At 49.6% G+C, this 27,551-nt stretch overlaps 4 protein-coding genes across 7 annotated transcripts; 3 read left to right on the top strand and 1 right to left on the bottom strand.

Annotated features, from left to right (window-relative positions):
- Window positions 1-2,535: 2,535 nt before the first annotated feature.
- LOC140253031 (cytosolic 5'-nucleotidase 1A-like) lies at window positions 2,536-8,256 on the bottom strand. Its single transcript, XM_072338355.1, has 7 exons — window positions 8,161-8,256; window positions 6,581-6,639; window positions 5,820-5,987; window positions 5,517-5,646; window positions 5,225-5,347; window positions 4,018-4,196; window positions 2,536-3,780 (listed from the first exon to the last, which is right to left on the bottom strand). The coding sequence occupies exons 2-7, from the start codon at window positions 6,623-6,625 to the stop codon at window positions 3,478-3,480; spliced, it is 948 nt and encodes a 315-aa protein (XP_072194456.1). The 5' UTR covers window positions 6,626-6,639; window positions 8,161-8,256; the 3' UTR covers window positions 2,536-3,477.
- A 1,142-nt stretch (window positions 8,257-9,398) lies between these two features.
- On the top strand, window positions 9,399-13,148 carry SYT8 (synaptotagmin 8). The gene is made up of 9 exons (XM_072338575.1): window positions 9,399-9,526; window positions 10,688-10,819; window positions 11,078-11,235; window positions 11,562-11,657; window positions 11,854-12,021; window positions 12,166-12,333; window positions 12,466-12,583; window positions 12,696-12,829; window positions 12,915-13,148. Exons 2-9 carry the CDS (start codon window positions 10,705-10,707, stop codon window positions 13,146-13,148), a joined length of 1,191 nt encoding a protein of 396 aa, XP_072194676.1. The 5' UTR covers window positions 9,399-9,526; window positions 10,688-10,704.
- Window positions 13,149-14,383: 1,235 nt separating this feature from the next.
- Window positions 14,384-22,388, top strand: LOC140253143 (uncharacterized). 4 transcript variants are annotated; one of them, XM_072338561.1, is made up of 5 exons: window positions 14,384-14,403; window positions 17,496-17,591; window positions 18,389-18,478; window positions 19,134-19,303; window positions 19,495-22,388. In XM_072338561.1, exons 1-5 carry the CDS (start codon window positions 14,397-14,399, stop codon window positions 20,290-20,292), a joined length of 1,161 nt encoding a protein of 386 aa, XP_072194662.1. In that variant the 5' UTR covers window positions 14,384-14,396; the 3' UTR covers window positions 20,293-22,388. The 4 variants fall into 4 exon arrangements, with proteins under 4 accessions (XP_072194662.1, XP_072194663.1, XP_072194664.1 ...); XM_072338562.1 differs by lacking the exon at window positions 14,384-14,403 and adding an exon at window positions 14,422-14,537; XM_072338563.1 differs by lacking the exon at window positions 14,384-14,403 and adding an exon at window positions 15,196-15,316.
- A 3,409-nt stretch (window positions 22,389-25,797) lies between these two features.
- On the top strand, window positions 25,798-27,288 carry TNNI2 (troponin I2, fast skeletal type). Its single transcript, XM_072338602.1, has 4 exons — window positions 25,798-25,926; window positions 26,336-26,425; window positions 26,547-26,723; window positions 27,049-27,288. The coding sequence occupies exons 1-4, from the start codon at window positions 25,804-25,806 to the stop codon at window positions 27,145-27,147; spliced, it is 489 nt and encodes a 162-aa protein (XP_072194703.1). The 5' UTR covers window positions 25,798-25,803; the 3' UTR covers window positions 27,148-27,288.
- The last annotated feature ends 263 nt before the right edge of the window (window positions 27,289-27,551 follow it).

The following is a 27,551-nucleotide window of genomic DNA, read 5'->3' as shown; positions in this document are numbered from 1 at the left end:
GTGCTGTGCCAGGACCTCACCCATCCCAGTGCCATTTCCTAAACTCTTGGAAAATTCACGCACGAGGGCACGTTTTCAACACAAGGGTGAGAGAGTAGAGCTGCCTGTGATGGAGCAGGCGGAGTATCTGCCCCTCCCCATGCCCTCATGCTGTCAGTCTGCTGCTTGGGGCTGCTTTGGGTGCAGAGCTGACTGGGATCCTACACAAGCATCCTTCCACTGCCAGAATGTCTGCAATGACCTTGGGAAGATGCTATGTCTCTATGGTTCTATGGTTCTATTCAATGATAAGTGTGAGTGCCACAGGGTTTAGCTGGGTGGAGTTTTTATTAGGTGTTTCACACGAAATCCCAATCTCAGTGGCAGGTGGAGATGGCTCACCTGTAACCAAGGCTTGGAGAGGACCTCTCATCTAGCTTTTGCATGCTTTGCCTTAGTTATGTTCCACAAGAAAAAGTTTCACTCAGCAAAATGCTTAGGACCATGCCTTCAAGCCCGCAGACTGCCCTAGTGCCTCCCTCATGCCGGACTGCAGCCAAACCTCACATCTCCCATCCCTGCATCCTCTGTGCCCGTGGCCCTGCCCAAAGCCCCTCTTTGCTATTGGGGCCTCACACAACCTTCCTCATCCCTGTCCTTCTGCCCCCACAGCCACCAGCTCCAGGTACTTGCCTGGTAACAACCATGGGGACCATCCCTGGAGCAGGGAGCTCCTGGTGTTTGCCTCACTTCTGGTTTGTTTTTTTTGTTGTTGGCAGGGGTTGGTGTGTATGTGTGTTTGTGTGTGCATGTGTGTGTGCATGCACAGGGAGCAATAGCTGAAGGGATGGATGGCAGAGTTGATGACGGCATCGATTCATTACCTCCCACGCCAGGATGTGATGGACAGTACTGGCACAGATGCACCCATATCACATCCCTTGAGCAATGCCCCTGGAGGCACCAGGGAGATAAATGCCGGGGAATGGAGCAGAACAGGGTATCACACGTCATGGACACCCCTCAAACTCCATGGGGAATTCCCAACCTGTAGGAGATGCATTTCCAAGCATGCATAGTGAGGGCCATCTCTCTCCTTTTTCCTACTAGCATAATTTTTAATGACCTCCTTTAATTTCCAGATGGATCTGCCCTTTGGCTTAGGGTTAGGGTGCTGGGGGTGTCCCATGAGTGCTGGGACAGTACCCAGGGAGGTCCCACCATTTGGTAGCTTTGGCTGGGGCAATGTGAGGTGCTAAAACATACTAAAAAGCAATGGCCAAAACAAGAGCCCCCTCTGCACCTTTGGAAATGCCTGGGAGAGCCAAGACATGAGGATTATCCCAAGCAATGACGGCAGCATTGCCGTCCCAGCCCTTAATGAATTTATTACAGGTGTCTGTAAGATGGAAGCAAGATGTTTCCCCACACAGCAGGTGGCTAATGAAGCAGCACTTGCTGGAGGCTGTTCTTGATGCTCCACCTTTGGAGCAGAGTGGGGAAAGCCACAGGCAATGGCCAGAAGCAGCAGCACTTGGCCCTATGTGATGCAATCCTCCAAACTCTGTGCTTCCTTTTCTTTTTTCCCCATTTTGGGCACATTTTGTGTTGTCATCCTCCCTCCTGACAATGCTGGAGGAAGGCACGTGGTGTGTTCCCCTTGCCTCAGCACCTTGCACTCTGCCACTGCTCATGTGCTCTCATCCCCAGAGCCTTGACTCAGCTAATCCCCTGTACCCAAGGCGTTGACTGAGGCAGTTCTAATTCAGCTTCACCCGGGGGTGAGGGATTGCCTCATCCTCCAAAACCACACCAGATCGGAAAAGGGCAGAGTAGCATGGGGTGGCCCAAGTCCCCACCATGAGATGCCACCAAGCCCTGCATGATGAGTGAGGTCAGACTCCAACAGTGGCCCACCTTGCCTGACAATATCTGACCTCCATAAAAGTGGGACGAACATCTGCCCCTGCTTGTTTGGAACACCCCATAATTAATGTTTGCAAGCTGATTGAGGCTGGCAGGTATTTAGCATTATTAGTGAATGATTAGGAGCTGATGTTATTGATGTGGCTACTTTTAGACATGTGATTTCAGCATCTAGACTTGGAAAAAAGTTGTTTTGGAGGTGAGTTCCTCCAGCAGCAGTTCTTGCAGAGCAAGACCTGCCCCAAAACCAGAGCAGCAGCGACACAGATGGGAATGCGAGTGCCCACCCCATGGCCTTTGGTGGGGGCAGCTGCCTCGCCACAGCTCTGTGATCCAGGAGGCAAACGTCCCTTGGGTGGGAATGTGTGGGAGCTAACACTGAGGTGTGATGGTACACAGGATGGGGCCTCACTGGTGTTATATTATAAAAAATGTCATTTTGAGAGTTTTGATGGCCTTTGCTCTGCAGGGAGCTAATAAAAAGCCCACTGAAGGCTTCCTGTGGTCCTAGCAGCATAAAGCCCAGCTTGATGTACCCCCCATGTGCATATCTGAGTAAGAACAGGACAAAAAACCCTGATGTCTGCAAAGCAGCTCTGAGATATTACACTAAGCATGCTCAACCAGAGACACCAGCACAACTGTTATTTATTTGTTTACTCTGGGGAAAAAGCATCAGTGAGAGTGACAAATCCTTTGAAAACAGCAGCAATATAAATATATATATATTTCTCTGTAGTCTGCCCTAAAATCTGTATTTCAGTTTATTTATTTATTTCTTTTGTTTTCCTTTTTGAAGAAATGGGTGGGAAGTTAACACGGTGCAGAGAACTTCCAGTTTCAAGGTAGAGTGGGGCCAAATGGTTGTTTTTTGGTGATGGCTTTTGGGACCCACCATGTTCCCCAACAGCATGGGAGACAGCAAGGCAGTGCAGTAGCCTCTAGTGGCAGTTCCTAACATCCAGCCTTAGGGAAAAAAGGGAAAACACTGCAGGGGAAGCTTTGGGGGTTGCTTTCTGACTGGAAACATAAGAAGCAAAGTCAAAACTTACAAAAAAAAAGACATCCCTACTCAGGGTCGCCAGGGCTCTCAGGACCCATCTACCCTAAACAGGCACACTTAGAACCTCCACCTATGCCCTCCATCCACATCCCTATTTAAGCTCAGGCTTTGGCCCTTGCTGTTTGGAGGTGTGGAGTATTTGCCTGTAGTACTACTCTCTATCTAGTTGCTGCTGCAGTTGATTGTCTCCAGTGCCCTCTCCTGGAGGGACCTGTATTGCAACCTTATCCCTGGTCTTGATGCTGCTGCTCCAGGGGCTGTGTGGGTCTCCTAAAAGGGTGTTTGTTCTTCCTGCAGTAGTTGTATCCCTTGGCTTTTGAGGCCAGGAGGATCTTGTGTCAGGAGCAGGACTCAACATCAGGTCTTCCCTGGTAGCTGGTGTTCCTGTGCAATACTCTCATCCCCTGGGGTTCTTGTTGCAGGTTCCTTCCCCTTCCACCAGGTTTGCTTTCAGCTGGCTCCTCCTATCTACTGGAGAGGAGGAAGGAAGGCTGCAGGTTCTTAGTTCATCAGCAGCACGAGGGGACCCATGCAGAGGGCACACCCACATCTTGAGCCCCCTGGATGTTATGAAGGCCATCATCAAAGAAAATATGGGGCTGGATCTGAGCAAGAATGGGACCCTTGGGAGCCCCATCCATGAAAAAGGCTTCATCGATGGCCAGACCCCATTCCCGGAGTGTCTTGATGGCTCGGATGCCCATGTCCCGGCCACTGCGGGCTGTCACCAGGTAGGTCCGAATGGGGGATTCTTCCTGGCTGAATTTCTTGCGTATCTTCCCCAGGTGCATGGCAAAGGCTTTCATGGGACCCTGCAAACGTACCAAGACACCTGAGAGTGCACAGGAAACATGGAAACATCTGCTCAGCCTGTTCAATCTGCTATTTCCTCATGTTAGTGGGACTCCAAATCAGGCACCCTAGGGACTGAGGACTAGTAAATGCAAAGGGAACTCATAATGATTTGTGGGTTTTGTTTTGTTTTGTTTTTTTGCTGCCTGTGGTGAGGCCCTAACAGAGGACATGCTTACTGTGGTCACCTTGCTCACCTCTCCTATAGGCACAGCCTCCATCGCCCGCTCATACTGCATGGCTCCCTCCAGGCCCTGCTCCCTGAAGATCTGGTCTGTCTCATCAGAGAAAAGCACAGCGTCTCCATCAAAGGCCACACGCAGTGGGGTGCTGGTGGCCTGCACCTCCTGCTGGAAGATGAGTGCTGCCGAGACCCCTGTGAGATGAAGCAAGATGGGTTTGTGGAGGACATGAGAGATGCCACGTCGTTAGGCATCTTGCACATGGGCAGCTCTTCTCTGTGGTCATATCTAACACCACAAATGTCTTATGGGAAGACACTGGTGTGGTTGGGCTCTCATCAAGAATGCTTTCCATGAGGGTTATCCTGGCCTTTCAAAGGCTGGATTATTTAGGGAGCACAAGGAAGAGCTGCTGATTTGACTGGATAGATGCTGAGGGCTGCTGGGATAACTGCTGGGGTGTTAATGCACGGGAAGCCCTCCTCCTGGTGTTCAGTCCCTCTGCCAAGCCTGGTGCTAATGCCCAGATTTAGCACTCTGTGCTGTGAGTAATAGGGACTGGCACCTCCAGTTGATTGGGGTAATTGGCTTAATTACAGATCTCTTCCTACAAGCTGCTCCTGCCTGCTCTCATCCGTGGGCTGAGGCCCCAGATGAGACACTTGTTAGAGCAATGATGATCATTATGAGGCTTCAAGATTCATAGCTAAGGGAAGTCTGGGCTCTGGTTGGCTTGCTCCTGACCTGAAGGACCCTGGCCAGCCTATGTGCTCATACCAAATCAAATTAATAAGGAGATTAACCCCATTAGAGCTGTCAGGAACTACACATACTCAGATCCAGGTCAAGCATGTGCTTACTTCTTTCTGTACGTACCAAAAAAGGAAACTGCTATGGCATCCTCACAAAACCCTGGAAGTCATTGAAAGGTTTAAACACCAGGCATGGAATGACCAGCCCATGGCTGATCTGCAGTCAGAATTATACATGAAGCATTCAATTAATTCAGTTAATGGTGAAGGCTTCTGACAAGCCCTGGTGTTTGTAGGCTACAGATGGCAACTGAAAAAAAATGGAACAACTAAAGACTATGTTGGTGACCAAGATGCCATTTGTCCCCTCTCCCACATAACAGGATGAACTCTGGCATTGCCTGTTGGTGCAGGGCTATTTGGGAACAGTGTGGTGGATTTGGGAAGGTGGGATGAAAAGAAAGACAAACCTCTTCGGAGGGCATTGCAGACATCTGTCCTGTCAGCTGACAGGAACAGCTTCACCCTATGGGACTTCAGGTACTGTGTGGAGTCCTCATCACTGACAAAGCAGAACTTGGAAATCTCCAGGCCTTGGGACAGAGAACATGAACAAAGTCTGTTATGGGGCTGTGTCCTCCTTGCAGCATTCCTTCATCTCTCTAGATCTCTGCATGTTTTCCCTGGCTCTGTATTTCCCATAGATGCAGTACTGGGGAGAGGACACTGAGGGGGCAGACCCCCAGGGATAGGCACCCTTACCATAGTGCTTGGCACTGTTGATGATGCGTATGCCACTCTCTGGGCTGTTGTTGGAGAGCACCAGGATGTCAAAGAGGCCCTTCTCCTCTGGGTTACTCTCCAGGATCTTCTTATTCACGTACTGTGCTGCCTGTGGGAACAGACCATTTTATAATGTGCACCACTGATGGCTTTTCAGGGTTGTTTGGAAATCATGTGGTCGTCAGATGGGGTGGGTGAGTGGGGAGCCAGAAAGGGTGAGACCTGGGGGCAGGAAGGCTGTTTTCACCCTGTGCTGGGAGCGATGTGTGCCCTGAAGCTCACCTGGATGAAGGCAAAGGCTGTGCCTGGGGGCAGGGGCTTGTCCTGGTTGGCTTGTTGGTGCCTCACATATTCCTCCTTTCCTTTCTCCAGGTAGAGCTGGTGCTCCTCCTCCAAGTTGAAGATAGCTCTGGTGGTCACTGCAATGACCAGTGCCTCACTGGGATCTTTCTGCAAGGTGAGATAGAAGAAGGGTTGGGGGAACTCAATGGAAGAGCCTTGGGATGGAATGGTGTGACATGGTGGGTCTGGGTGTTGGAAGCATCACTCATGTCATGGTTCCTGGCTCTGATGCCAGAGAGACTTCTGTGAAGAGGTACAAAACCTGATCTTCATCTGCAGGTCATTGAGGTTGGAGCAGGCAGTTGTGAAATGCCAACCTGTCTGGTAAGTGCAATGTGCTCTGAGGACAGCTCATGTAGAAGAGGATTGCTTCATAATTTGTGCATCTGTGGCACAGCACAGCTGTAGTCACTGTAGTCATCTGCTCATACTGATCTGGGCATTGCTGGCATTCCCTGCATGTCCTGGTGCTTTGATTCTTATTTTATCTCCACTCCAGAGAGACTGATGAAAGCTGTCTTTGTACTACTGTTTTCTCTTTGGCCACTCCAAAATTAAATGTGAGCAAATGTGTCACTTGTGCAATCCAAGGCACAAAAAATTTCGGCCACCAAAGTTTCAGGTTGTGTCATCTCCTGCAGTGGCATTTCAAAATGTGCTTTGGAAATTAGGCATCTGCATTTGTAATGAGCAGCTCTTACCTGTTTCACATCGGTATTGATGACTGTGCTTTCAGGCTCTGCCATCTTCCAATTTCAGCCTCAAATGAGAGAAAATGTATAATTGAACTGATGCATGTAATAAAAGACCTGAAAGATCCTGTAGGTAGGTTTCTAGCTTGCTTCTTTACTGTGATTCCTGGTAGTTTTTGTCTGAAAGATGATTTTCTATCTACATATAAACAAGATCGCTGTGTTGAAAATTGATTGCAGATGTAAAAGACACAAGTTGAGGTGTGTGGTGAACAAGCACTCACCAACCCTGCACATGCAGGATGCCTTACACCACAGATATCTGTGAGGGCTGGCCTTACCCTTGTCTGGCAGACTGCAGCCCTGGGATGCTGTGTGCTGCTATTTCTGAGCACCAGGTCCTGTGGCTTCTGTAACCATCTCATCATATGCTTCATTTCTCTGCACTGATTGGTTCTAAGTGGACTTGAGGGATTCAGCGTGTGGATTGGGAATGGCTCCCATTCCCACAGCTCCTACAGATATGCCATGGGGTTTCTCTGAGGCATAGAGGAGGCAATAATGGCTCTGCACATATGTGCTGCAGTTGGCAAGGGAGTTAAAACCTCATGTTTCATTTAATGTGCTACTTGATCAATGGAGTGGGAGGCTGTGTGTGCCTAGACCAGAAAGAAAGTGCATGGTGTAGACTTCCCCCTCCTTGTTGTCCTGCTGTGCTTGCTGCTGGAGGACTTCAGACTTCCTCTACCTCACCTCATTTTTTCAGGCTTTTTATTAAGACTGACATGCCCACTTCATTGAGCTGCTACTGCATGGCTGGAATTCACCTTTTGGCTGCATTTCTGCCCTTGGCCTGCTCATGCAGCTGAGCTGAGCAACCACTGTTAGACCCTGCAAGAGCTAACACCTCCCATCCACTGATCCCTTTGGAGGTATGCAGGAAAGGAGTTATATTAAGGGACATATATATATATTATACATCACAGGTCTTATATATCACAGATTCTCTATGTAGTGTATATAGGCGCACGATCTGCCAGAGGAGCTTGATGTCTCTGTTTCTGTGTTGCAAAGCATCACCCCACTTCCTCCACCCATATCCTGTGTGGGGAAGGCTCTCCTCCCACAGAGTTGTGGGGTAACAGCCTCCAGCCCATATCTCAGAAGGTACAAATGTCCCCTGAGAGATTCAGTCCAAGTGGGAGCTCTTAGCATATGCTGTGTTTTTGGGGCTCCTCTTCCCTTTCCTTAAAGTGAAAGTGAAACGAGAGGTGGAGCCAAGCTGCTCTTTGCGGGGGGAGAGAAAGCCTATTAATTTTTACTCCTTCCCTTGAAATCAGGAAGACCAAGCCTGATTTCTCATTCCTCTTTATCTTCCTATAGTATTGTTTACATGCAGCTTTTATGCAGATACGTGTATTGCTACACATGCACGCAGCACCATGTGTGTATATATATATATACACACATCAAAAAGCATCAGAGGTGGATGCTTGCAGCTCCCTGCAGTGTAGCAAAGAGCAAATGCAGTGTGCCTCCAGCTGGGAAAGAAGCAGCTGGGGCTTGCTAGAACAAAGGTCCAAACTCACCACCAGCGCTGTCTCCGCGTCTAATGGAGCATCCAGTCCTCTGCTCCACTTCACCCAGGTGCTGCTGCTTATATCTCTCTGAGGCCAGCAGGAAGCAGGCAGCTGCGTGCTAGGCACAGCCCTTCCCCTGGCGTGATGGGATTTGTAGTCAGCACTGTGGGCAGGCTGCATGCTTGGCTGCATTTCTACATTGGCCTCCTGGCCAACTTTTATTCTATTTGTGCTCGCTACCCACAAGCACTGCAATTAGGTTTATTTCTGTAGGTGCATCTCTAATTTCCTAGCCCTTGTGTGCATAGCTGTCCTGTTCTTAACCCAAAAGCACAGGAGTCCCTATTCAGGAGGCTCTGGGGTGTGCACAGGGCCTGCTACATTTATAATTTTGATGTGCCATTTTTAGGCCCCTTTGCAGAAAGCTGGGGTTATTGCCCCGTGTTATTAAACCACCTCTCAGAGCATAGGCTGCAACAAGGGTCTTGCTGCCATGCGATACTGCTTCACCAAAATGCTTCGCTTCTGCAGGACAGCACCACTGAAGTACTCAGCAGGCACATGCAAACCCTATTTCCCTGAGTGTTTGTATGGGACATGTTCCCTTCATCTCAGATTTCTCCTGTGTATTTCTTCTGTGCATCCTCCAGCTCTTCCTAGTACAGAGCAAAAAGTGTCATAGAATGGCTTAGGTTGGAAGGGACCCTATAGCCCACTGACTCACTGCCCCCCACCAGCTCAGGCTGCCTAGGGCCCCATCCAGCCTGGCCTTGAGCCTCTCCAGGGATGGGACATCCACTGTTTCTCTGGACAGCCTGTGCCTGTGCCTCACTGTCCTCTGAGTGCTGAACTTTTGGTGTCTAAATATCCCCACACCACTTCTTTCTTCTCCATGCAGCAGGACCACAGGGGAAGAAATGTGTAAGAGTAAATGTGAGATGGGGATGCTGCTGAGATCACCTCTGACCAAGCATTCACCCCTTGTGCTAAGCGCACAGAGCTATGTGCTCTGCATATCCTAACACTGCTACTGGGATATCCTGGAGAATTGAATTGTTCCAGGGCAGTTTTATGCAGCCAGGAGCACAGTTTTCTTTTTCTTCCTGCTCAGGCTGGGAGTTCCCTGCTGACTTTTCACTTGCGTGAGCACCGCTTGGGTCAGCAGAAAGGTGGGGCCCACTGGTTCCTGGGTTGGCAAAGCAGACTTTCCAGTTTGGGCTGCACTGTGCATGGGAAAGCCAATGTCTCTTTTGTGCCCATAGCTCTATTCCTGGCAGGGATTTTTTTGTCCCCAGCATGTTCCTACCATGCACTTTGGCTGGAGCAGGAGACCACACAGAGAGAAAAGGAGACTGAGGCTGGAAACGAGACGGTGGTAAGTCTGGTTTTGGGTTTAGGGGAGAAGGACAGGGCTCTCTAAGACCTTTTGCAGAAGCCAGGATGCTCAGTGTTCCCAAACCATGTCTTCATTGCCCCAAAACAGTGGCTTGGGCTACACCTAGGGCTAGGATGAGCTTTTCCTTTTAACAGGGGCTGATGGAAGATAGTCCTTTAGGGTATGGTGGGAAAAACACGATGAAACATCTGAATCTGTGCTGTGTGGGCACCTGCTTGCCCCTGCTCCTACGTCTACCTGCTGTCACAACCTGAAGCTGTGGACCGGAGCCTCCTAAATAGCACAAGTCTGTTACCAGGCTGCTGATTTCTGTGTTCAGGGACAGGAGGAACTAGCCATAAAATTGCATTGGGAAGACCGTGAGCTGAGATTCATCCCTGATGGCACTGATGTCCCATATAGATGGCTCTGGGCAAGTCATATACACCGCGTCCCACTGCCCCAGTGGAGATGAAGAACAACTCTTTACCCCTGCAGTTACAGACAGCAAAACCTCCTTGTTAAAAAATTAAAGATTATCCCTGTGTGAGGAGACCCACGGTGCTGGTGTGGCCAAGGTAAACACTTGCATACCTGCTGGCCCTCGTCACAGCACTGGGAGGAGTGCCCTGGGCTGTGGTTTGATAGAGACTGGCCTCCACGAGCCTACCAGGGGTGTTTTCTGGTCCCTTTGGAGATTCCTAGCATGAGATATCCTCTGTCTTGCTTCAGCATCCAATTGAACAAACTGAAGTCTTTGCCTGGTTCTTGCCATGTGCACAAGTTAGGCTGGCTCAGCTTGTGAGCCAGTGTGGTGGCACTGCTGCCACCTGGCATGTAGACACAGCTTGGCTGTGGTGATGGAATTGAGCCTGAGCCTGCAAGAGGGGAAGGAGAAGCTATATGACATCAGGAACTGGCTGCTTAGAGGAGGTGGGGATTAAATTAAAATACTGCTTGAGCAGAGTCCGCCTTGCCTGCAGGGACTGCTCCACTCTGTTTCACACTTCATTTCCTAAGCAGCCGAGCCCTAAATGCTTACTCTGGGCTTTATCTTAACATTTTAATTGTGTTTACTCTCATTAGAACTCTGTGCTGCTTGCAGCATGTGAACTTCTGAATATGAAATCCCCACCCTGTTCATTTTGTTTGCGTCCTCAGGTCACTTGCACTCTGTCATGGCCAAGGCACAGAGGAATGGCCGGGCTACGGCCTCCCCACCTCCTGTTAGCCCAGTGGTTACCACCACAGCTCCACCGGGCTTCCTTGATGGCTTTGTCAGCCACATCCCACGTGAGTACAGCTGTGCTTGCCTTTTGTCCTTGGGAGGTGTTCAAGAAATAGGTAGAAGTGGCACTGAGGGACATGGCTCAGTGAACATGATGGGGTTGGGCTGCAGTTGGATTTGGTGATCCTTGTGATCTTCTCCATGATTTTAAGCTCAAGCCCCAAGACACAATTTTGTAATGCTGAAACATGAGGAGGGGGTTATAAATGCACATTGTGTGGTTTTGTTTGTTTTTAACTCTTCTGTCTACTTCATTGCACCAGTACCCAGATGGGCGCTCATTGCTGTGGCGGTGGCAGTGGCTGTTCTCTTCCTCCTCTTCCTCATCTGCATCATCAGGTGCTGCTGTGGCAAGAAGAAGCCCAAGAAGAAGGAGAAAGTTGGCTTGCTTGCCTTCAGTGGCTCCACCACAGCCAGCCTTGTGAGTCCTGCTTTCTCCTGTTCCCTGCTACTCTCCTAGCAGGGAGGTTTGCTCCATAATGCCCATCTCCCCACCACATGCCCAGAGTGATGGGACTGCTTGTGGATGTAGAATTGGGCTGGGATTTGTGGGGGAGGCTCTTTTAAATGTGATTTTAGGGAAAATTGACCCATACGATGCATCATACCAGGATGGAGAGCAAGAATGTGAACTTAGTCACCATGGGCTTGCAGTAGATCTGGGGGTCTCATCCATGCAACATAGTATGGGGAAACACACAAGGCTCTGGAGCCTTGTCCTGAGGGTTGTGTTGCTCTTTGCCACAGGTGCAGCCCGAGATGGAAGACCTGGAGCAGGGCCCAGAGGAGACAGGGCGAGGAAGGCTTCAGTACTCTCTGGAGTACAACTTCCGTGCACAGGAGGTGAGGCTGCTGCAAGGCTGTGTTCTGGCAGAGTCCTTTGGTGCCCTGCAGGACTCAGTCATACATACCTGGTGCACCTCTGCACTCAGCTGGCATACTGACATGGTGGGATGACATCCTCCTTGCTGCTGCACTTGCTTTCTTGTCACCTGTCACTATCCTCTGAACAGTGACCTCACACGTTGTTCCTTTTAAGCTGAAAGTTGGTGTGAAGCAGGCAGCTGATCTGAAGGCCATGGACAATGGGGGCACATCTGATCCCTATGTTATTGTCTACCTGACATCTGATATGAGAAAGAAGTATGAGACCAAGGTTTATCGCAAGACCCTGAACCCCGTCTTCAATGAGACCTTCACTTTCCAGGTAGGAAGCAACAACTGCTGATGATTTTCTTGAGAATTCCTTTGCTACCAGGATGGGAAAGCAACAGAAAAACCTGCTGTTGTGTCTGTCCCACCATTGCATGTGGCAGGGAGTAAGGTCGGGTTGCTGGGTTTTCATTTGCAGGTGCCCCAGGCAGAGGTGTCTGAGGCCATGCTGGTGATGCAGATCTATGACTTCAACCGCTTTGCCAAGCACAACATCATTGGTGAGGTCCGCCTGCCCCTGGCCAGTGTTAGTCTGCAGCACATCATCGAGCAGTGGAGTGACCTAGTGGTGGCCAGCAAAGTGGAGGTTGGTCCTAGCAGGTGGGACACACCATGGGGAGAGACATGGTGCTGTTTCTCTTTCTACCACCTTGCAGTGAGAGAAAGCAGTGGGTATCCTTGAGAGCTCCCCCAGTTCATTGGCCCCTCTCTCTATCAGCAAGAGCGTCTGGGTGAGATCTGCTTCTCACTGCGCTATGTCCCCAGCACCGGCAAGCTGACAGTGCTCATCCTTGAGGCCAAGAAGCTGAAGCGGATGGACTCCCACGGGCTATCAGGTAGGCAGGGTCTGCTCACACTCACGTTGCTCTACCTAGTGCTAATGATAGCATCAAGAACTGTAAAACCTCTAGGACTCTTGGTGTGGAGGCACGTCCTTTCTCTCCTCAGATCCTTTTGTTAAGGTGCATCTCATCCTGAACAAGAAGAAGTGGAAGAAGAAGAAGACGAGTGTGAAGAAAAATACCTTGAGCCCTTATTTCAATGAGGCATTTGTCTTTGAGGTGCCTTTCAATCAGATTCAGGTGGGTTTCCCTTCAGTGCCCAAGGCTGAGCAGGCCCCTGCTCTGATGAAGGTCCAACTGACAGCTTTTCCTGTGTCCCCACCAGAACGTGGATGTGGTCATCTCCGTCTGGGACTATGACAAAGTGACCAAGAATGAGCCCATTGGCAAACTCTTCCTGGGCTGCCGGGCCACAGGTAACCAGCTGAGGCACTGGTCTGATATGCTGTCCAACCCACGGCGTCCCCTCGCCCAGTGGCACAACTTGCAGCCCCCTGATGTGGTGGACAAGGCCCTGGGGTTGAAGTCCCACCTCAAGCTGCCTATGACCACCAGATAGTGAGAGACAACTCTGGCACCCCCTGCTCACTCACATCCAGGCAGGATGGAGGTTTTCAGAGGTGTCTGGACGCAGCTCTGCACCAGGGTGATGCTGGAGGGGGTGATGCGGATGCAGAACTGGCTTGTCTCAGCCACTCGCAGGCTGGGATTGAATACAAAGAGCTCTAAGCTTATGGAAAAACATTGTGTCCTTTGATATTTTTTGAATAGAAGATGATTACTATAGAATCATATGTTGGAAACGGTATTCAAGATCACTGAGTCCAACCATCAGCTTGACCTAACAGGTCCCACCACCAAACCATGTCTCTTAGTCCATATATCTCTTAAGTACCTCCAGTTATGGGAACTCATCCATTTCCCTGGGCAGCCCATCCCAGTACTTGACCCACCCCCTTAGGAAACCAGCCTGTGAATGCTATGCTGAGTTGCAACTCTCTTGTCAGTTGTGTGTGAGTTTCATGTAGTCTGGGGGCTGCTTCTGCCCTCACATCCTGCTTTGTGGTGCCTTAAGGTAGGAGGTAAGTAAAAATCCCTCCCATTTGGAGGTGGATCCTCTGAGTTGTCTGCAGCCTCAGGAGCCTCCCAGCTCCCTGAATTAGTATTTCAATGAGCTGACAAAGAAGGGGATTGCTCTTAAGAGAATTTTAATTCAGCTGAGAAGACTTAAGCTGGATTGGCACAGACACTGCCTGACCCCACTCTGTTCCTAGCAAAGGAATTGCTCTTACTCCAAAATACACACGGGAAAGCCTTCTTTCTCCTGGCCTTTTACTAAAAAAAACCCCTCAGCCATAGCACAAAGATTTGGGCTTGTTTCACTCAAACTACAAAATGGAAGTAAATTGCACCAGGCAGTCTGTAGGAAGCTGCATGCTCTGGAGTGGGGAGAGCCCAAGCATTAATGAAGAGCCATTAATATTGAAAAGCAGTTAATCCGCAATTATCCCAAGACCCATGGAGCGACTATCAGAGAGTTAAACAAATACGGTGAGGCTGAGGAAGATTATGAAAGCTCTTGATAGAGATTAATGACCCAAGCTTAACTATAAAAAGCTACTGTGCCTGTTTCTTAATAAATGTTCCCTAGGCTTTGCCTTTGCTGTGATGTGGGGAGAAATTACAGAGTTGTTTGGGGATAGCTATAACAAACGGAGTGTGAGTCCTGCTGGGAGAACAGTATGAGCTGGGTGCCCTTAATGAAATAGAGGAGGAAATCAGTCACCTGAGAAATACTTGCAGAAGGATGCTGAGTGAGTTAAAGCTTCAGCCTTAAATCAAGCTAGAGGGGGTGATACAGAAGGGAAAGCTGCTGTGTGAGAATTATGGGGGCAGCTGGGGACTCAACGAATAAGTGCTCACCAGGGCAGGCGTCCTAGTGCCCCAGGTGAGCTTCGCTGGGGCATAAATCCATGTGCTCCCTCAAGAGGGAAGGGTGAGGGGATGGCAACTTGTTTAACTCTTGAGCATAGTTCACATGGAGAGCCTATTCATAGGAAGGGGGATGGCTTCATCTTGTGCTAAGCCTGGTGGGCAGAAAGGCTGGGTTCTTCTTGCTTCTCCATCAGCATGTCCCTATGGCCTTTGCAAGGCTGGTTGATTGTCCCTTTGTTGCTATTATGTCTCTTGCCCAAATGACATTCCTGGTGCACTTGGAGGACTGAGCATGGAAATGCACTTCTGGAGGAAGGGGAAGATGCTGCTGTGGCAGATAAAAACTAAAAAAGCTGTGTTAGTTGAAGGTGAAATCTCAGTGAGTGCCTGTGCTGGATTTCAATGTCTGCATCTAGAGGGCAGGGCAGGTACATGTTGAATGTCCTGTGTCTCCATGTCCTCAGTGGTCCCAGTTAGAGCTCTGCTTCTTTATCCAGGTATCCTCCTACTAGAAACAGGTTTGTGCAGGAGAGAAACACCTGTTGCTGTGGTGCATGCCTGGGTCTCCTCCTTGCAGACCATGCTCACCATGTGGTGCAATAAGAACTCCTTGATCCGGCACAAAACTCTGCAATTTGGGCTGGTTTCTGGCAGAGGAAAATAAGACCCACCAGGTCGCCCAGAAACAGACCAACATGCAGAAAGGGGAGTCTGCTGAACACTGTTGACCAGCAAGAAGCAACAAGCCATGGGCTTGTCTGGCTGCAAAGGCCAAAGCCACAAACCCTACTGGTAAGAGAAGTGCAGTTGGTATGAAGGGGAAGAGGGAAATCATCCTGAAGGCGGTCAGACCTTGGGTGGAATGTGAGATCTTCATGCCTGAGGAAGTTTTTGCTGTGTGTCTCTGAGCAGGACTTAGCTCTGGATCCAGCTCTGACAAAGGCCCTGTCTGGGGCTGGGGCAGGTGACTCTTTCTAAGAGAATTATTCCCTAATTTGGTGATTTTATAACTATTTGTCCATGTACTTCAGGAAATTAGTCTGGAATCAGTATCAGTAATGCTGAGCATTACACATGCTTGTCACCATTTCTCTACTGTGAGACAAAAATGATTATGGGCTGTCATCATTCAGCTGTCCTTCGGCTCAGATTTTTTGGCTAGTCTCACAGTTTTTGATCACATGAGGCTATCTGAGCTTCTCTCACAAGGAAACAAGTGTGTGTGTGTGTTTTATAATGATGCTAGTTAATGAATATTTATCTCACCATTTTGTTGTGAAACTTCACCACGTGACATGTTTCTTTTTTAAAACTTCTCAGCTCCAGGACTTGCAGGATCTTATGCAGCTTTTTCTATTAAGGAACATTTTTCATGTGGTTGCAGAGGGAGAGAATAGGGAGCAAAATACTGAGAGCAGGATGCTTTCTGGCTTGAAACCCGGAGGCAAAGCACAGTCTGCTTTTGTTTGCCTGGAAAAGCAGCGAGGGCTCGTGGGATGGGTGGGCGGCGTGCAAGGCAGGAGTTGGCAAGCCAGTGCCCCCACGCTGGATGGGAGGTGAAGGACTGCCTCCCCCGTGTTCTCTGGGCGGTGCTTAGCACCGAAACTACATCTCCCAGGCTGCCCTGCTGCTGCTTCCCTGAGTTGGGGAGGGGGGGTAGGGGGTCTGCTTGGGGGGACGAGGGTCCTGGTCCTACAGTGCTGGCTGCGTGCCCCTGCCTACGGTAAAACGCCCGCCTAGAGGGGATGCTTTGGGGCAGGTCCTGAGCGAGGGGAGGGGTGGCTGCCCTGGGGAAGGGGAGAGGGAAGAGCTTGGGGTCACGGAGGGAGCGTGGGAGTCTTTGTGCTGCAGTTGTGGGTGAGTGGGGACGGGAGTGCTGCGGGTGCGGCGGTTGGTTTCTCACAAGGCAAGGAGCCCCTTTCCGTCCCCCCTACTTCCTGATCCCCTTCTCTTTTCCCCATCCCTTGCTCCTTCCCCCATCTCCGTCCCTTCCGGGTGCGTCCACAACCGGGATGCTGTGCTCTCGGCGCCATGCGTGACTCGCAGTTTCTACTTCAAGGGAAGTGGGCACGAGAAGAAAGGGATTCACGGATCTGTTATCTGTGAGGATTTTGAGCTCAGATTCTAAGGGACACATAGGCTGACCCCTGTGTGTGTTTGCTCTGAGGATCAAGGGAATTCAAAGACTGAATGCTAGGACATCCAATATTTATGGATAAATAAAACTAACTTCTTTGCAGGTGCACTGATCCTAGTTACAGAAATACTGTTCAGTTGCAGATAGCAAATATTTTTTTTAAAAATCTTATTTAAAAGTAAAAATTCCACCCTTCGCTGCTTCTTCTGCCCCCATTCTTACCCTTTTTCTTATCTCTTGCCCCATCCATTGCAGCCTGGCTGCTGCTGTTCCTGCTTTAGCAGGGCTTATGCGGAGGGCTGTAAGAAAGTAGGGAACAGACTCTTTAGCAGGGTCTGTTGTAACAGGACAAGGGGAAATGGTTTCAAACTAAAAGAGGGGAGATTTAGAATGGATATAAGGAAGAAGTTTTTTTACAGTAAGGATGGTGAGGCACTGGCATGGGTTGCCAAGAGAGGTGGTAGGTGCCGCATCACTGATGACATTCAAGGTCAGGCAGGATGGGGCTCTGAGTATTTGATCTGGTGCAGGTGTCCCTGTTCGTTGCAGGGGAGTTGAACCTATCTATAAGGTCTATAAGGGTCCCTTCCAGCTCAAAGAGTTCCATGATTCAGTTTTGCTTCAGGATCAGTCTCATGACATGGAGGTGTCTTTCAGGACCCCTTCACTTTGGGATCACTTCTGTATCAGCAGGCAGGAGAAAAAATCCTTCCCCAAACAACCCAGTACTGATAATGGATGCAAAGAGGTCATTCCTGCTCCTAAAAAGCTGCTTTGGTCCTAACCTTGTAGTCCAACAGAAAAACCTAAACCTCTGATTTTTCTATATCTCAGGCCTCAGCAGGATGGAGCCATCAGAGAAGCAGCATGAGGATGCAGTTGCTTTCATGAAGGGCAAAAAGTTCCCTCCAAAGAAGAATGGTGTCACAGGTGGGTGAGTGCTTGCATGCCAGCAAGGGAGGATTTCTCATCCAGCCACGCTGGCTTCACACAAGATGGGTGCTCACTGGAGTTCAGCTTGAACAGATCTGATACTTTGAAGTTAATTGGGAATAAAAGTTCAGCTGTTTTGAAATGAGGCCTCAACCTGTAAAAAACAAAACAGAAACAAACAAAGAAAAGCCCAGACCCATATTTTATTTGAAATCCCATGAATGGTGTCTGGGAAGAAGGCGGGTTTCCAAACAAGTGTGGAGCTGAACCAGGGCTCCATCATCCTGCCCATAAATGTGGACATTGCAGACATCCCTGTCTGAGCTAGCTGGCTGGTGGCGACAAGCATGGGCACCTCAAGACACGAACACTTCATCATTTGTTTAGAATGAAGAAAACTGCTTTGAACTCCATTCCCACTGCCTGAGGCGAGTGTGGAGTTTACTGGCCCAGATGGAGATCCAGCCAATGTCTGAGTTCATCTGGACTAGGGAGCAGTTTTCTCTTCACTTGTTTAAAATTCGGAGCACAGGAGTCAAGATTCTGGCAGCCCAGTTAAAATATTGACCTTGATTTTTACAAAAAGCCAGTGGGGAACTTTACTCTGGATGTGACAGAGGACACGTTTGCATTTGCAAAGTCCATGAGAAAATTCCTGAAGGTCTCTGTGCTGTGTTGCTATGATTGCACTCATGCCAAACCACTGCTGACTTTGGGCAGTGTTTTTGAGAGGTGTTCATTGGGGCTGGGTGGTGGGTTGTTCTCCAGTCTGTGCTCATCTCTTCCATTCCCAGGCTGGATACTGAGGAACCTCCGGAAGACCTTCCAGAGGCCGACCTCCCTACAGCTCACTTCTCCCATGGCTCTTTCTCAGCGTTGCACAGGTAGATGAGGCTGTTGAGGGTCTCCATAGCTGCCAGAGTTCTATACAGTGAGATGTCTTGAGTTCTGCTTTTTCTGTTCTTTGTTTTCTGAGGCTTACGGTCATTTTATCTTCTTTTTTCCCCCTCCTAACACAGTATTCTCACTGCTGCTTTGTTTTGGCACAGACTGCCTAAAAGACGTTTTGAGATTGGAGACGTGTTGAAACCATGCTCATTTAAGCACACGACAGTCTCAGTTTGTTCTCCAGACGTGTTCTGGCTCCCGTTATGGACTTAAGCAATGTTTGAAGTTGCCCAGATCCAGGGAGGACTGTGATCAGGTGTCCGGTCACTGCAGTAATTCTATCCCAGGGGAATGCTGTGGACAGATCACCTCCCAGACACATCAGCTGCTTGGGGCACCACTTCAGTGTTCGGCAGAGGTGTTAGCTGTTGGTTCTTCCAAGGGTAGGGACTCAGGCACATTCTGTATTATGTGTCTGTGATGGAAGTTGGAGAAGTCCTTGTGAGAAATGAGATCTGAGCTTAGGACTTCTCACTAAAAAAGCAGCATCTCATTACTGGAGACTGAGGTTCAGGAAGCAGATGTTCCTGTTGCTCATGAAAGCACTTGAGTACTTGTGTGTACCTATACTGACTTGTATTATTCCTACAGCCTCTTGTCCAAACCTGATAATAAATAGAAATGAGGCCCGTGAAGAGAAGCATGTTCCTGTTGCCCTTCAGCGTAGTGGGACTCACTGCTCCTTATTGCCAGCATCAGCAGAAGATGGCTGCTCCAACAACACAGCACTCCGGGGTGGGTGGAGCAGTCTGCAGGTCCAGGTGAACACTTAAAGTATATTTGTGCTTCTGTCCATAGGAATGGGCTGGGTGTTTGGGATGATGATGTGCAAGGTCTTTGGACTCTCTAGTATCTACTGATGCATTGAAGTTTAAATGCCAGCTCATGTCTCCTTGTCCCTGCAGCTGGAGAAATGAGTTTGCTCTCTCACCCATTCTTTCCTGTTTTGCAGATGGCATCCCGTTCCTGTGCCCTCAGACCTAGTCTCACATTTGCTTCTCCTCTGCCTTGTTCAGCAGACTCTCCTTCCAAGGCCAAGTTCACTGGCCACTTCTCCCTCTTCTCACCACGGTCACAGATCTCTGAGCCTGATTGCAGCCCTCTGCCTTATGCTGCCTCCAAGAAATCTAGCAGAGGGAGCTGGAAGAGCTCTCATTGTGAAGAGCCCCCTGGCTCCAAATTAGAAGAATCTGCACATCTCCCCTTCACAGTACCCATAATTGCTCAGATAACTGACTACATCTACCTGGGGAACCTCAATGCAGCCTACAGTGGCCGGGCGCTCTGCACCAATGGCATCAACAACATCATTGACATGAGCAGCCTGCCAAGTGACCACAGCCTGAGCATCATCCCCTGCACCTGTGGGAGGGGAGGATTCAGGCACAACTGGTCACGCCTCAGGATTGATATCCAGGCTTTCCTGCATGGAAATCTTCATGAAATAAGGCAGCCATGCTTCCTTGTCATCAACGAGTGCATTGAAGCCTTGATGGAGAAAGGGAAGCGTGTTCTCATTCACTGCAGGGATGGTTACTCCTTAGGCCCTACCTGTGTCATCCAATACCTGATGGTCAAGCACAGCATGAGACTGCTAGCAGCCTATGAACTTGTGAGGGCACGGTACCCACTGAAAATCCAAGAATGCCATCAAGACCTACTGGTGGGTCTAGAGATGTCCCTGCAACCTGGTGGTGTCAATGTAGCATGCCTGAAGCACTCCCTGTCAAGGAAGCTGGCATGGAGCTAAACAGGCATAGTTGCTGAAGAAGGAAAGCCAAAAGGAAAATGGCCTTAACTGCATCCCATGGGCAGATTAGATGACTGTCAGTGTGGGATATGTAGGACAGTGATGACAAGATGCAAAGGTGATGGCCTTTCTTTGCAGCAGTTCCTAGAGGCTGGTACTGGCAGAAGTAAAGCATGGGGAGCTCTTAGGGACGCACTAGAGGGAGAGGGAAGAAGACTCATTTAAGCAGAGGCTGAAGGTTCTCAGTCCCAATGTAAGGAAATCCCCTGTGCTCCAGGCTGAAGAAGACTTTTCTTGGTAACTTTTGTTCCTAAGGGTACAAGTACTTATCATCTCTGTGTCAGGGGGTTGGAACCGCAAGGTCTTTTAAGGTCCCATCTAACCCAAGCCATTTTGTGATTCTACGTGCCTCAGTCTCATGTTCTTTTGGGGAAAGAGGAACCAGCCACTGGATTTCTCAGTTGTTCTGCCTGAGCTTTTACTGTGAGCACAGTTGCTGTTGGGCTGCCAGGTTTGTGTTGTTGTTTTTTGGTTTTTTTTGCCAACAGTAAATGGAAATTAGACGTAGACATCTGTGGTGTCATGTTGGACTAGTCACTGCATAGTCCCTGTCTGCTTGGTGCTAGCAGGATGCTGAGGAGAAGAACATTGGTGTAAAGGTGGGGAGATGGCTACAAGAGGCAGCTTGCGTGGCTCCATCAGCCCAGTGCTTCCATCATGTGGTGGTTCCCTGGCGGAACATGGTCCAGAAGTGTCACACTTGAATGTCTCTACAACACAGTGCAGAACCTCCTGTGAGTGTGAACCTTTGCTTCCGTGCAGCTTTGCAGGCTAGTGGAAGCGCTCAGAGATTGGTGGCCCATGTCACTGGTGCATTGCTCTAGCATGAGGGGAGGGGAGCAAGGGATTGAGGCTAGTCATCTACTCCATGGGAAGGGTACCCAAACTTGAACACTGTGTCTGCTCCTGGTTTCTAAGCAGTGTTCATGTTTCATGTTCAGAGAGCTAAGACAGCTGACTGCTGACAGAAGCTTTCTTATGCTCTCCTTGGGCTTTTCTGCAAGGAACTCGTTCATTTGTCACTCAAACACTTGCATTACTTCACTTGGAAACCTCTGGTTTTTTTAATGTTAACTATTGATTTGTGGGTTTTTCTTCTTCTTCTTCTTCTTTTTCTTTTTTTTCCCTCTCCTCACTGGGTTTCTTCCTCATTCTGGATCTGGGGCCCCTTTCTCGTTTTGGAGGACTGCTGCCCTGTGGTTTGACCTCTTTCCCTCCAGGGAAATTTCTTTGCAGACAGAGAGATTCAGCCTTTTGCTCACCCTATTACCACATCTCACCCTCTAGGACTCCTGTGTCTTACAAACAAATCTGTTAACCAACAGTTGGTTCACAGGACTTTTCTTAGTGTTCCTTCAACCCACTCTCTGCACTGACCTGAAGCAATGAAGTGAAAGGAAAGCTGCTATCTAGAGGACTTGGTGGGACAGTGGTGCATGTAGTTCTGTAGAGAGCTGGAGAAAATGACTGGAGAATCTTTGGAAAGGGTAATAAAGAGTTGAGTTTAACTTCAGAGCCAAATATGACCCATATGGTACTAGAGGAAAAGTGAAATGGCTGAACTTCTCAGTGGGTGAATGCTGCTCCTGGCTGCTGAGAGTGGCTGCTATCTGTTTCTGAATGTACTTACTTAGTCTCTATTCTTTATTTTTCTGAGAAACTGGCTTGAACTGGGAGAGACAGGCAACTTAGGAGGATCTGCAGGGTGATTTCTCTCATCTACAGGCCATGAAGTGACACCAAGAGTCCTGATGTAGCAGGGTTGTGGTGATTTCACTACTCAAACCATCTAGCTCTCAACATTTCAGCATGGGTAATCCTGAGCAGACCCAGCCTTACCCACACAAGACACCAGTTCCATTGCAAGCTCTTAGTCTTCCTTTACAGTATCTGCAGTGCTGTGTGCATGATGCTACAGGAAGTCTGCAGCAGCTTGTTTGCTGTTGTCTGTGACTTCCAAGAGAAAAATTTGTTGCAGCCACATCTGAATCAGCTTAAAACCTTTTGGCTAGCAGGGGAGGGAGTGGCTGGGCTGTGGGAGGAAGACAAGAGCTGTTTGGGCTCTTGTCTCCATGGGATCCCTTACATACACATGCTACTTCTGCTGTGCATAGGGCTGGTGAATATTTCCAGTGCCATTTCCATCCGCCTCTCGCTTGTGCTGTGGGGTGCACTGCAGCAGCTTTGGGGTTGCCTCACTTGCTGGTAGCATGGAGCTACCCAGCAGCAGCTCCATAGCTTTGAGTAGTTTTGTTTTTTTTTTCTTAATAAAAACTTAACATCTGGTGTTAAAATATTTCACATGGGGAGGACCAGCAAATATTTTCCTGTGTGTTAACTGAGGTTAAAAGAAGATGCTAGCACTGAATGACTTGCTCAGGAATGGCTCTCCTACGTGCTGCTGGTGGCTGAATGTTGGTGGGGTGATGCATATGCTGCAGGCTCCTTCCAGCCAGCGTTCCCCAAGGGCAGAGCTGCTCCTCTCCTGCAGAGCTGCCTGGCCTGCCCCAGCCAAGGGAGGTGCATGGGGGCTCTTGCACACCATTGGTCTGAGAAGGTCTCCATGCCCTTAAAGAGAAGGTGGATTTTCTGCTGAGCCACCCGAGAAGCCCTTTTATACCTCCTTCCCCGGCCAGCTGCTTGCGGCTTGCCAGTCAGTCCTGGCCAGCCAGCGGGGCTCTCTGTTCCTTCTCCGGACTCGGGTGAGCCCTTATGCATGTCTCTTACTGACCAGCTTGTTCTTACCGGGGTGGCAGGGAGGCAGATTTGCTCACCTGAATGTTGGGGAGGTAAATGCTGGGTGAGGTAATCTGCTTGGAACGATGGGGGTGCTGATGAATCCACCTCTGTCCTGTGCCGGTCAGAGGGTCTGTGCATCGGGAGCTCTGCCTCTCCCAGCTGCCTTCTTTAGTTTCATCCTCACTTGGTTTTGCGCTCTTCCTTAGTCTCCCTAACTCTTCCCTAGTAGGAAAAAGCATCCTCTGCTGTGGCAACTTGCAGTTCTCCCCATCTGCACCCCTCCCTCTGTCTGCTGCGTGCAGCCCCTTCCTCCCCGAATTGTCCCTCAGCACCTGAGTTTCCATAACTCAAGGGCTGGCGTCCCTGTTACTGACTATACCCTGCTATGGGGCTTTTCTGGCATTGCTTCCCCACATTGCTTTCAGTGCAGGCGCGTGGATATGGGAACGCCAGCAAAAATAGCTCCTGCTCCTCATCCACCTGTGGTGGCTTTTGCCTCGCGTTGCCCCAACCTCCCTGAGTCACGGGGCCTGGCTGCGTCTGAGGAGACAGCTGCAGCTCCTTGTGCAGCTCCCCAGCCATTTTTAGAAGCACTTCCACCCCCCCCTCCCCTCGCTCTTCCCAGCAATGTGTTGTGCCTGCACATTTTCCAGGATAAAGTTTCCTCGGGGAGCTTGGCCCTGCAGCCTTTACCTCCTCCTCAGGAAACAACCCTGTTAACATTTTGCCTCCTAGGTCTGCAGATTGCTGTCTATTAGGGGGTTCACTTCTCTGTAAGGGAATGGCTTCATTTGGGCTTGGCCAGCGCTCCTGCTGTACCCATTGATGGGTATGATCAGGAAACACTGCTCTAATAAGTAAAGCTGCATTTACAGTGAAGAATTGGCACTGAAAGGTACCTTTCCCTGAGAAATCTCTCCATGCCTTTGCCAACTCAGCAATAGCTTTCAGGGCCATGCTTCATTATCTGTGCTGAGCTTTCTCCCCTGCACCATGCAATGTATACACATGCTGGCAATCCTTGTCACCTGTGGTCACTGCCTGGCTCTGTTCCTTATGCCAGAAGCCTCCCCAGTCTTTGAGATGATTCTTGTCCATGACTGTGTCAGTGCAGTTTTCCCCCTTTGGAAGACAACAAGACTGAAACCTAAAATATTTGGGTTGAGTTTGCTACAGGCCTATACTATGAGGACTGTGTGAAAGCACTACAGAGGTGAAGTAGCTTTTTTCCTCGTTCTTACTTCATCATGTAAAGTGGTATATTGTCAAGTCAAGGGAAAGACAAGCCTATAGGCAGCACTGTCACAATCTCTTTTTCCAGCCATGCACCACTTGTCCCAGTGCACGTGTGGCTGTGAGCTGGCACATGTTTGCTTTTCATCCATAGAACGCAGCCCAGTTCCTTCTGTGATGGAAATTTGAAGAAGTTGGGAAATATGAGCAAAGCCATTGTTCCTCTTTTTTGGTGTCTAGGGGAATCTTGCTTTGTTCTTAAACCCAAGAAAGCCAGTGTTACCATGAATAATTGTGTATTATTTTGGTTCTTGTTGCAGGTTCATAACCATCTAAAGCAAGATGTCTGAGTAAGTTCCTATTTTCTGTCTCCAGTATGTTGCTGGTGTTCAAACTTTTGTTCAGCTGCCAACTTTTACATACATACTCTTCTGCTTGTTTCCAATGAAGATGCTAACTGCCTTTTCCTCCTCTTTCTCTTCCTTCCCCTCCTCGCCCATCCGTTCTCCCTGCACAGTGAAGAGGTAAGTGTGTCCTGCTGGGCTTTTAGGAGGGCTCATAGCATCGATCCTCGCTTTGTAGGAAAAGCAGTTATGGCATGGTGGGAGGAAGGAATGTCCCATGGCCTGGCTTTCCTGATGCCTTCTGGAGAAGAAGGGAAGGACGAGCAAAATCTCTTTTGAAGGGTCTGCTGGCATTTGGATGCTTTCCCCCTTTCCTGCTTCCCTAGCCGGCCACGAGGTGGTGCTGAGAAGCGCTGCCCGAACAACTCCAGGGCCGCATCTCATTTGCCAGCAGCGGGGATGCAAAAAATCCCGTCTGTGGTGCTGATGCTCAATGGATGCATTTGGTGCCCTCTAGCCCGGTGACGCAGGGAAGGCTAGGAAAGCAATCTGAGACAAGGTAGCACTTTTCAGAAGGAGAACAAGCCATGGGCTTGGAGTCCTCGAGGAATATGAGCAAGATTTCTCTGGTTAATGGTGCATGATATGTCTAAGCTAGATGAAGATGAAGCTGGTTTGGGGACCAAATATGAGACAAGCTGTGCGATTATGTGGTAAAGAGGAAAAGATGAAGGAATCCATCATAACTTACCTTGTTCTCATTTTTCCCTCCTGCAGAAAAAGAGGAGGGCAGCCACTGCCCGGCGGCAGCACCTGAAGGTACGTGGCACTACTGGGGCTGGGCGAGGTGTGTCCTGATCATCCCATCTCCCACCCAGCAGTTGGCACTCTCCTGCCTGGGAAAGGCCATGATGCACAATGTGGAGTTCCCTATACCCTTCTCTGCATCTTACTGGGTCACACGACAAGACTCTGGTGCGGGGGGAGGCTGGGGTCAGCATCATCCTGAGCTTCCCAGAAGTCCCCATGAGTCCTCTTTGCTCAGAGATGCTGGTATTTTGGACATGGAGAGCTCCCATCTTCTCCTTTGCCCCAAACCTGTGTTGATCTCCCTCCTGCTGCTTTCCAGAGTGCTATGCTCCAGCTTGCTGTCTCTGAAATAGAAAAAGAAGCAGCTGCTAAAGAAGTGGAAAAGCAAAACTACCTGGCAGAGCATTGCCCTCCTCTGTCCCTCCCAGGATCCATGCAGGAACTTCAGGTAAGAGGTGCTTTAGCCCTTTCAGAAAGTACTGGGCTCCACTACTCAGCCTGCTGCATTTAGATTGTCCTTCCCATCTTGACCATTTCCTGTCCCTGGGGGCCTCTCTTCACCGTGGAGGCAGAGACAGGGACTGGCACCTCTGGGGTGTGTTGGGTGGTGGCTGGCAGTACAAGGATATGAGGGTGGCATTTGTGTGAAGGTGGGTGCACAAAGACCAGAAGCTGGGTTGCAAAATACCTTTCATCGTCTGCAGTTGGTTGGTATTGAGTGGTGGTCTGATCCTTCTTCAGCCTTTGGGATTAGCAGAGGTAGAAGGGTCTTTCAGAGACAGGAGAAGGAAGTGGTAAGGAGAGAGGAATTGCCTGGCATGGTCTATTACTCAACATCCGTCTACTTTTCCTCCCAGGAACTGTGCAAAAAGCTCCATGCCAAGATAGATTCAGTGGATGAGGAAAGGTATGACACAGAGGTGAAGCTACAGAAGACTAACAAGGAGGTGAGCATGCACTGGAGCATCTGGCTCACCCTTTGTTCCTCTCCATGCTGCTCACTTGTGCATGGTCTGTCTCATGAAACTCATGCTCTGCTCTTTCTGCCCATTTCTCTCTTGCCCACAGCTGGAGGACCTGAGCCAGAAGCTGTTTGACCTGAGGGGCAAGTTCAAGAGGCCACCCCTGCGCCGGGTGCGTATGTCTGCTGATGCCATGCTGCGTGCCCTGCTGGGCTCCAAGCACAAAGTCAACATGGACCTCAGGGCCAACCTGAAGCAAGTCAAGAAGGAGGACACGGAGAAGGTACCACTTTCACTCCAATTAAGGCATAAGCTTCCAGCTTTTGGGGATGACATCTCCCTGCAGGCAGAGCGTGAGCTTATCTCAGTAATGTCCTTCCTGCCCCATGTTTCCTCCTCCAACTCTCATGTAGTTGTAAACATGGAGTCCAGCCCTGAAAAACATACAGCAGGGTGAAACTGGGAGTGCCTAGCTAAGTTTTCCAGGGGAGGTGAAATGTTGAGCATTTGTAGTGAGATTCCCATAGATGGATGGGTAAAAGGGCACTGTTTGGGTGGGTCAGTACCCCATGGGTTCAGCTCATCATGCACACTTATCCCTTCCACAGGAGAAGGACCTCCGTGATGTGGGTGACTGGAGGAAGAACATTGAGGAGAAATCCGGCATGGAGGGCAGGAAGAAGATGTTTGAGGCTGGCGAGTCCTAAGCACTGATCTCTCCACCCTTGCCATTTCCACCCTCTTCCATACCCTCCTGAGCATGGCCACAGCTGTGAGCATGGCCACCTCCCTGCCCTGAACCTCAACACATCCTCACCATGCATTGAACCCACTGTCTGGGTGCTGTTTCTCTGGTTTTGTGAAGAGCTGCAGTCTGAGAGCAGCAGTGTAAATAAAGCTTTCATGGGAGAGGGGGATGTGGCCTGTTGTGGTGGGGCTGAGGGTTCTTAGGGCTGTGGGAACACACTGAGGATACCCATCTCCATTGGCAGGCTGCTTGGGGGGGGGTTCACTTGCTTTCCTCTCTCTTGGCCTCCATCTTGTCATGGGGTGAAAGGGCCTCTCTTTTAAGCTGGAGATCCATTCTCTGACTCATAGCCTGTGTCTCCCA

The sequence above is a fragment of the Excalfactoria chinensis genome, chromosome 5, assembly GCF_039878825.1.
Source record: "Excalfactoria chinensis isolate bCotChi1 chromosome 5, bCotChi1.hap2, whole genome shotgun sequence".
NCBI lineage: Eukaryota > Metazoa > Chordata > Aves > Galliformes > Phasianidae > Excalfactoria > Excalfactoria chinensis.
Note: the sequence above shows the minus strand (reverse complement) of the source record. Positions and strands in the feature narration are given on the sequence as shown.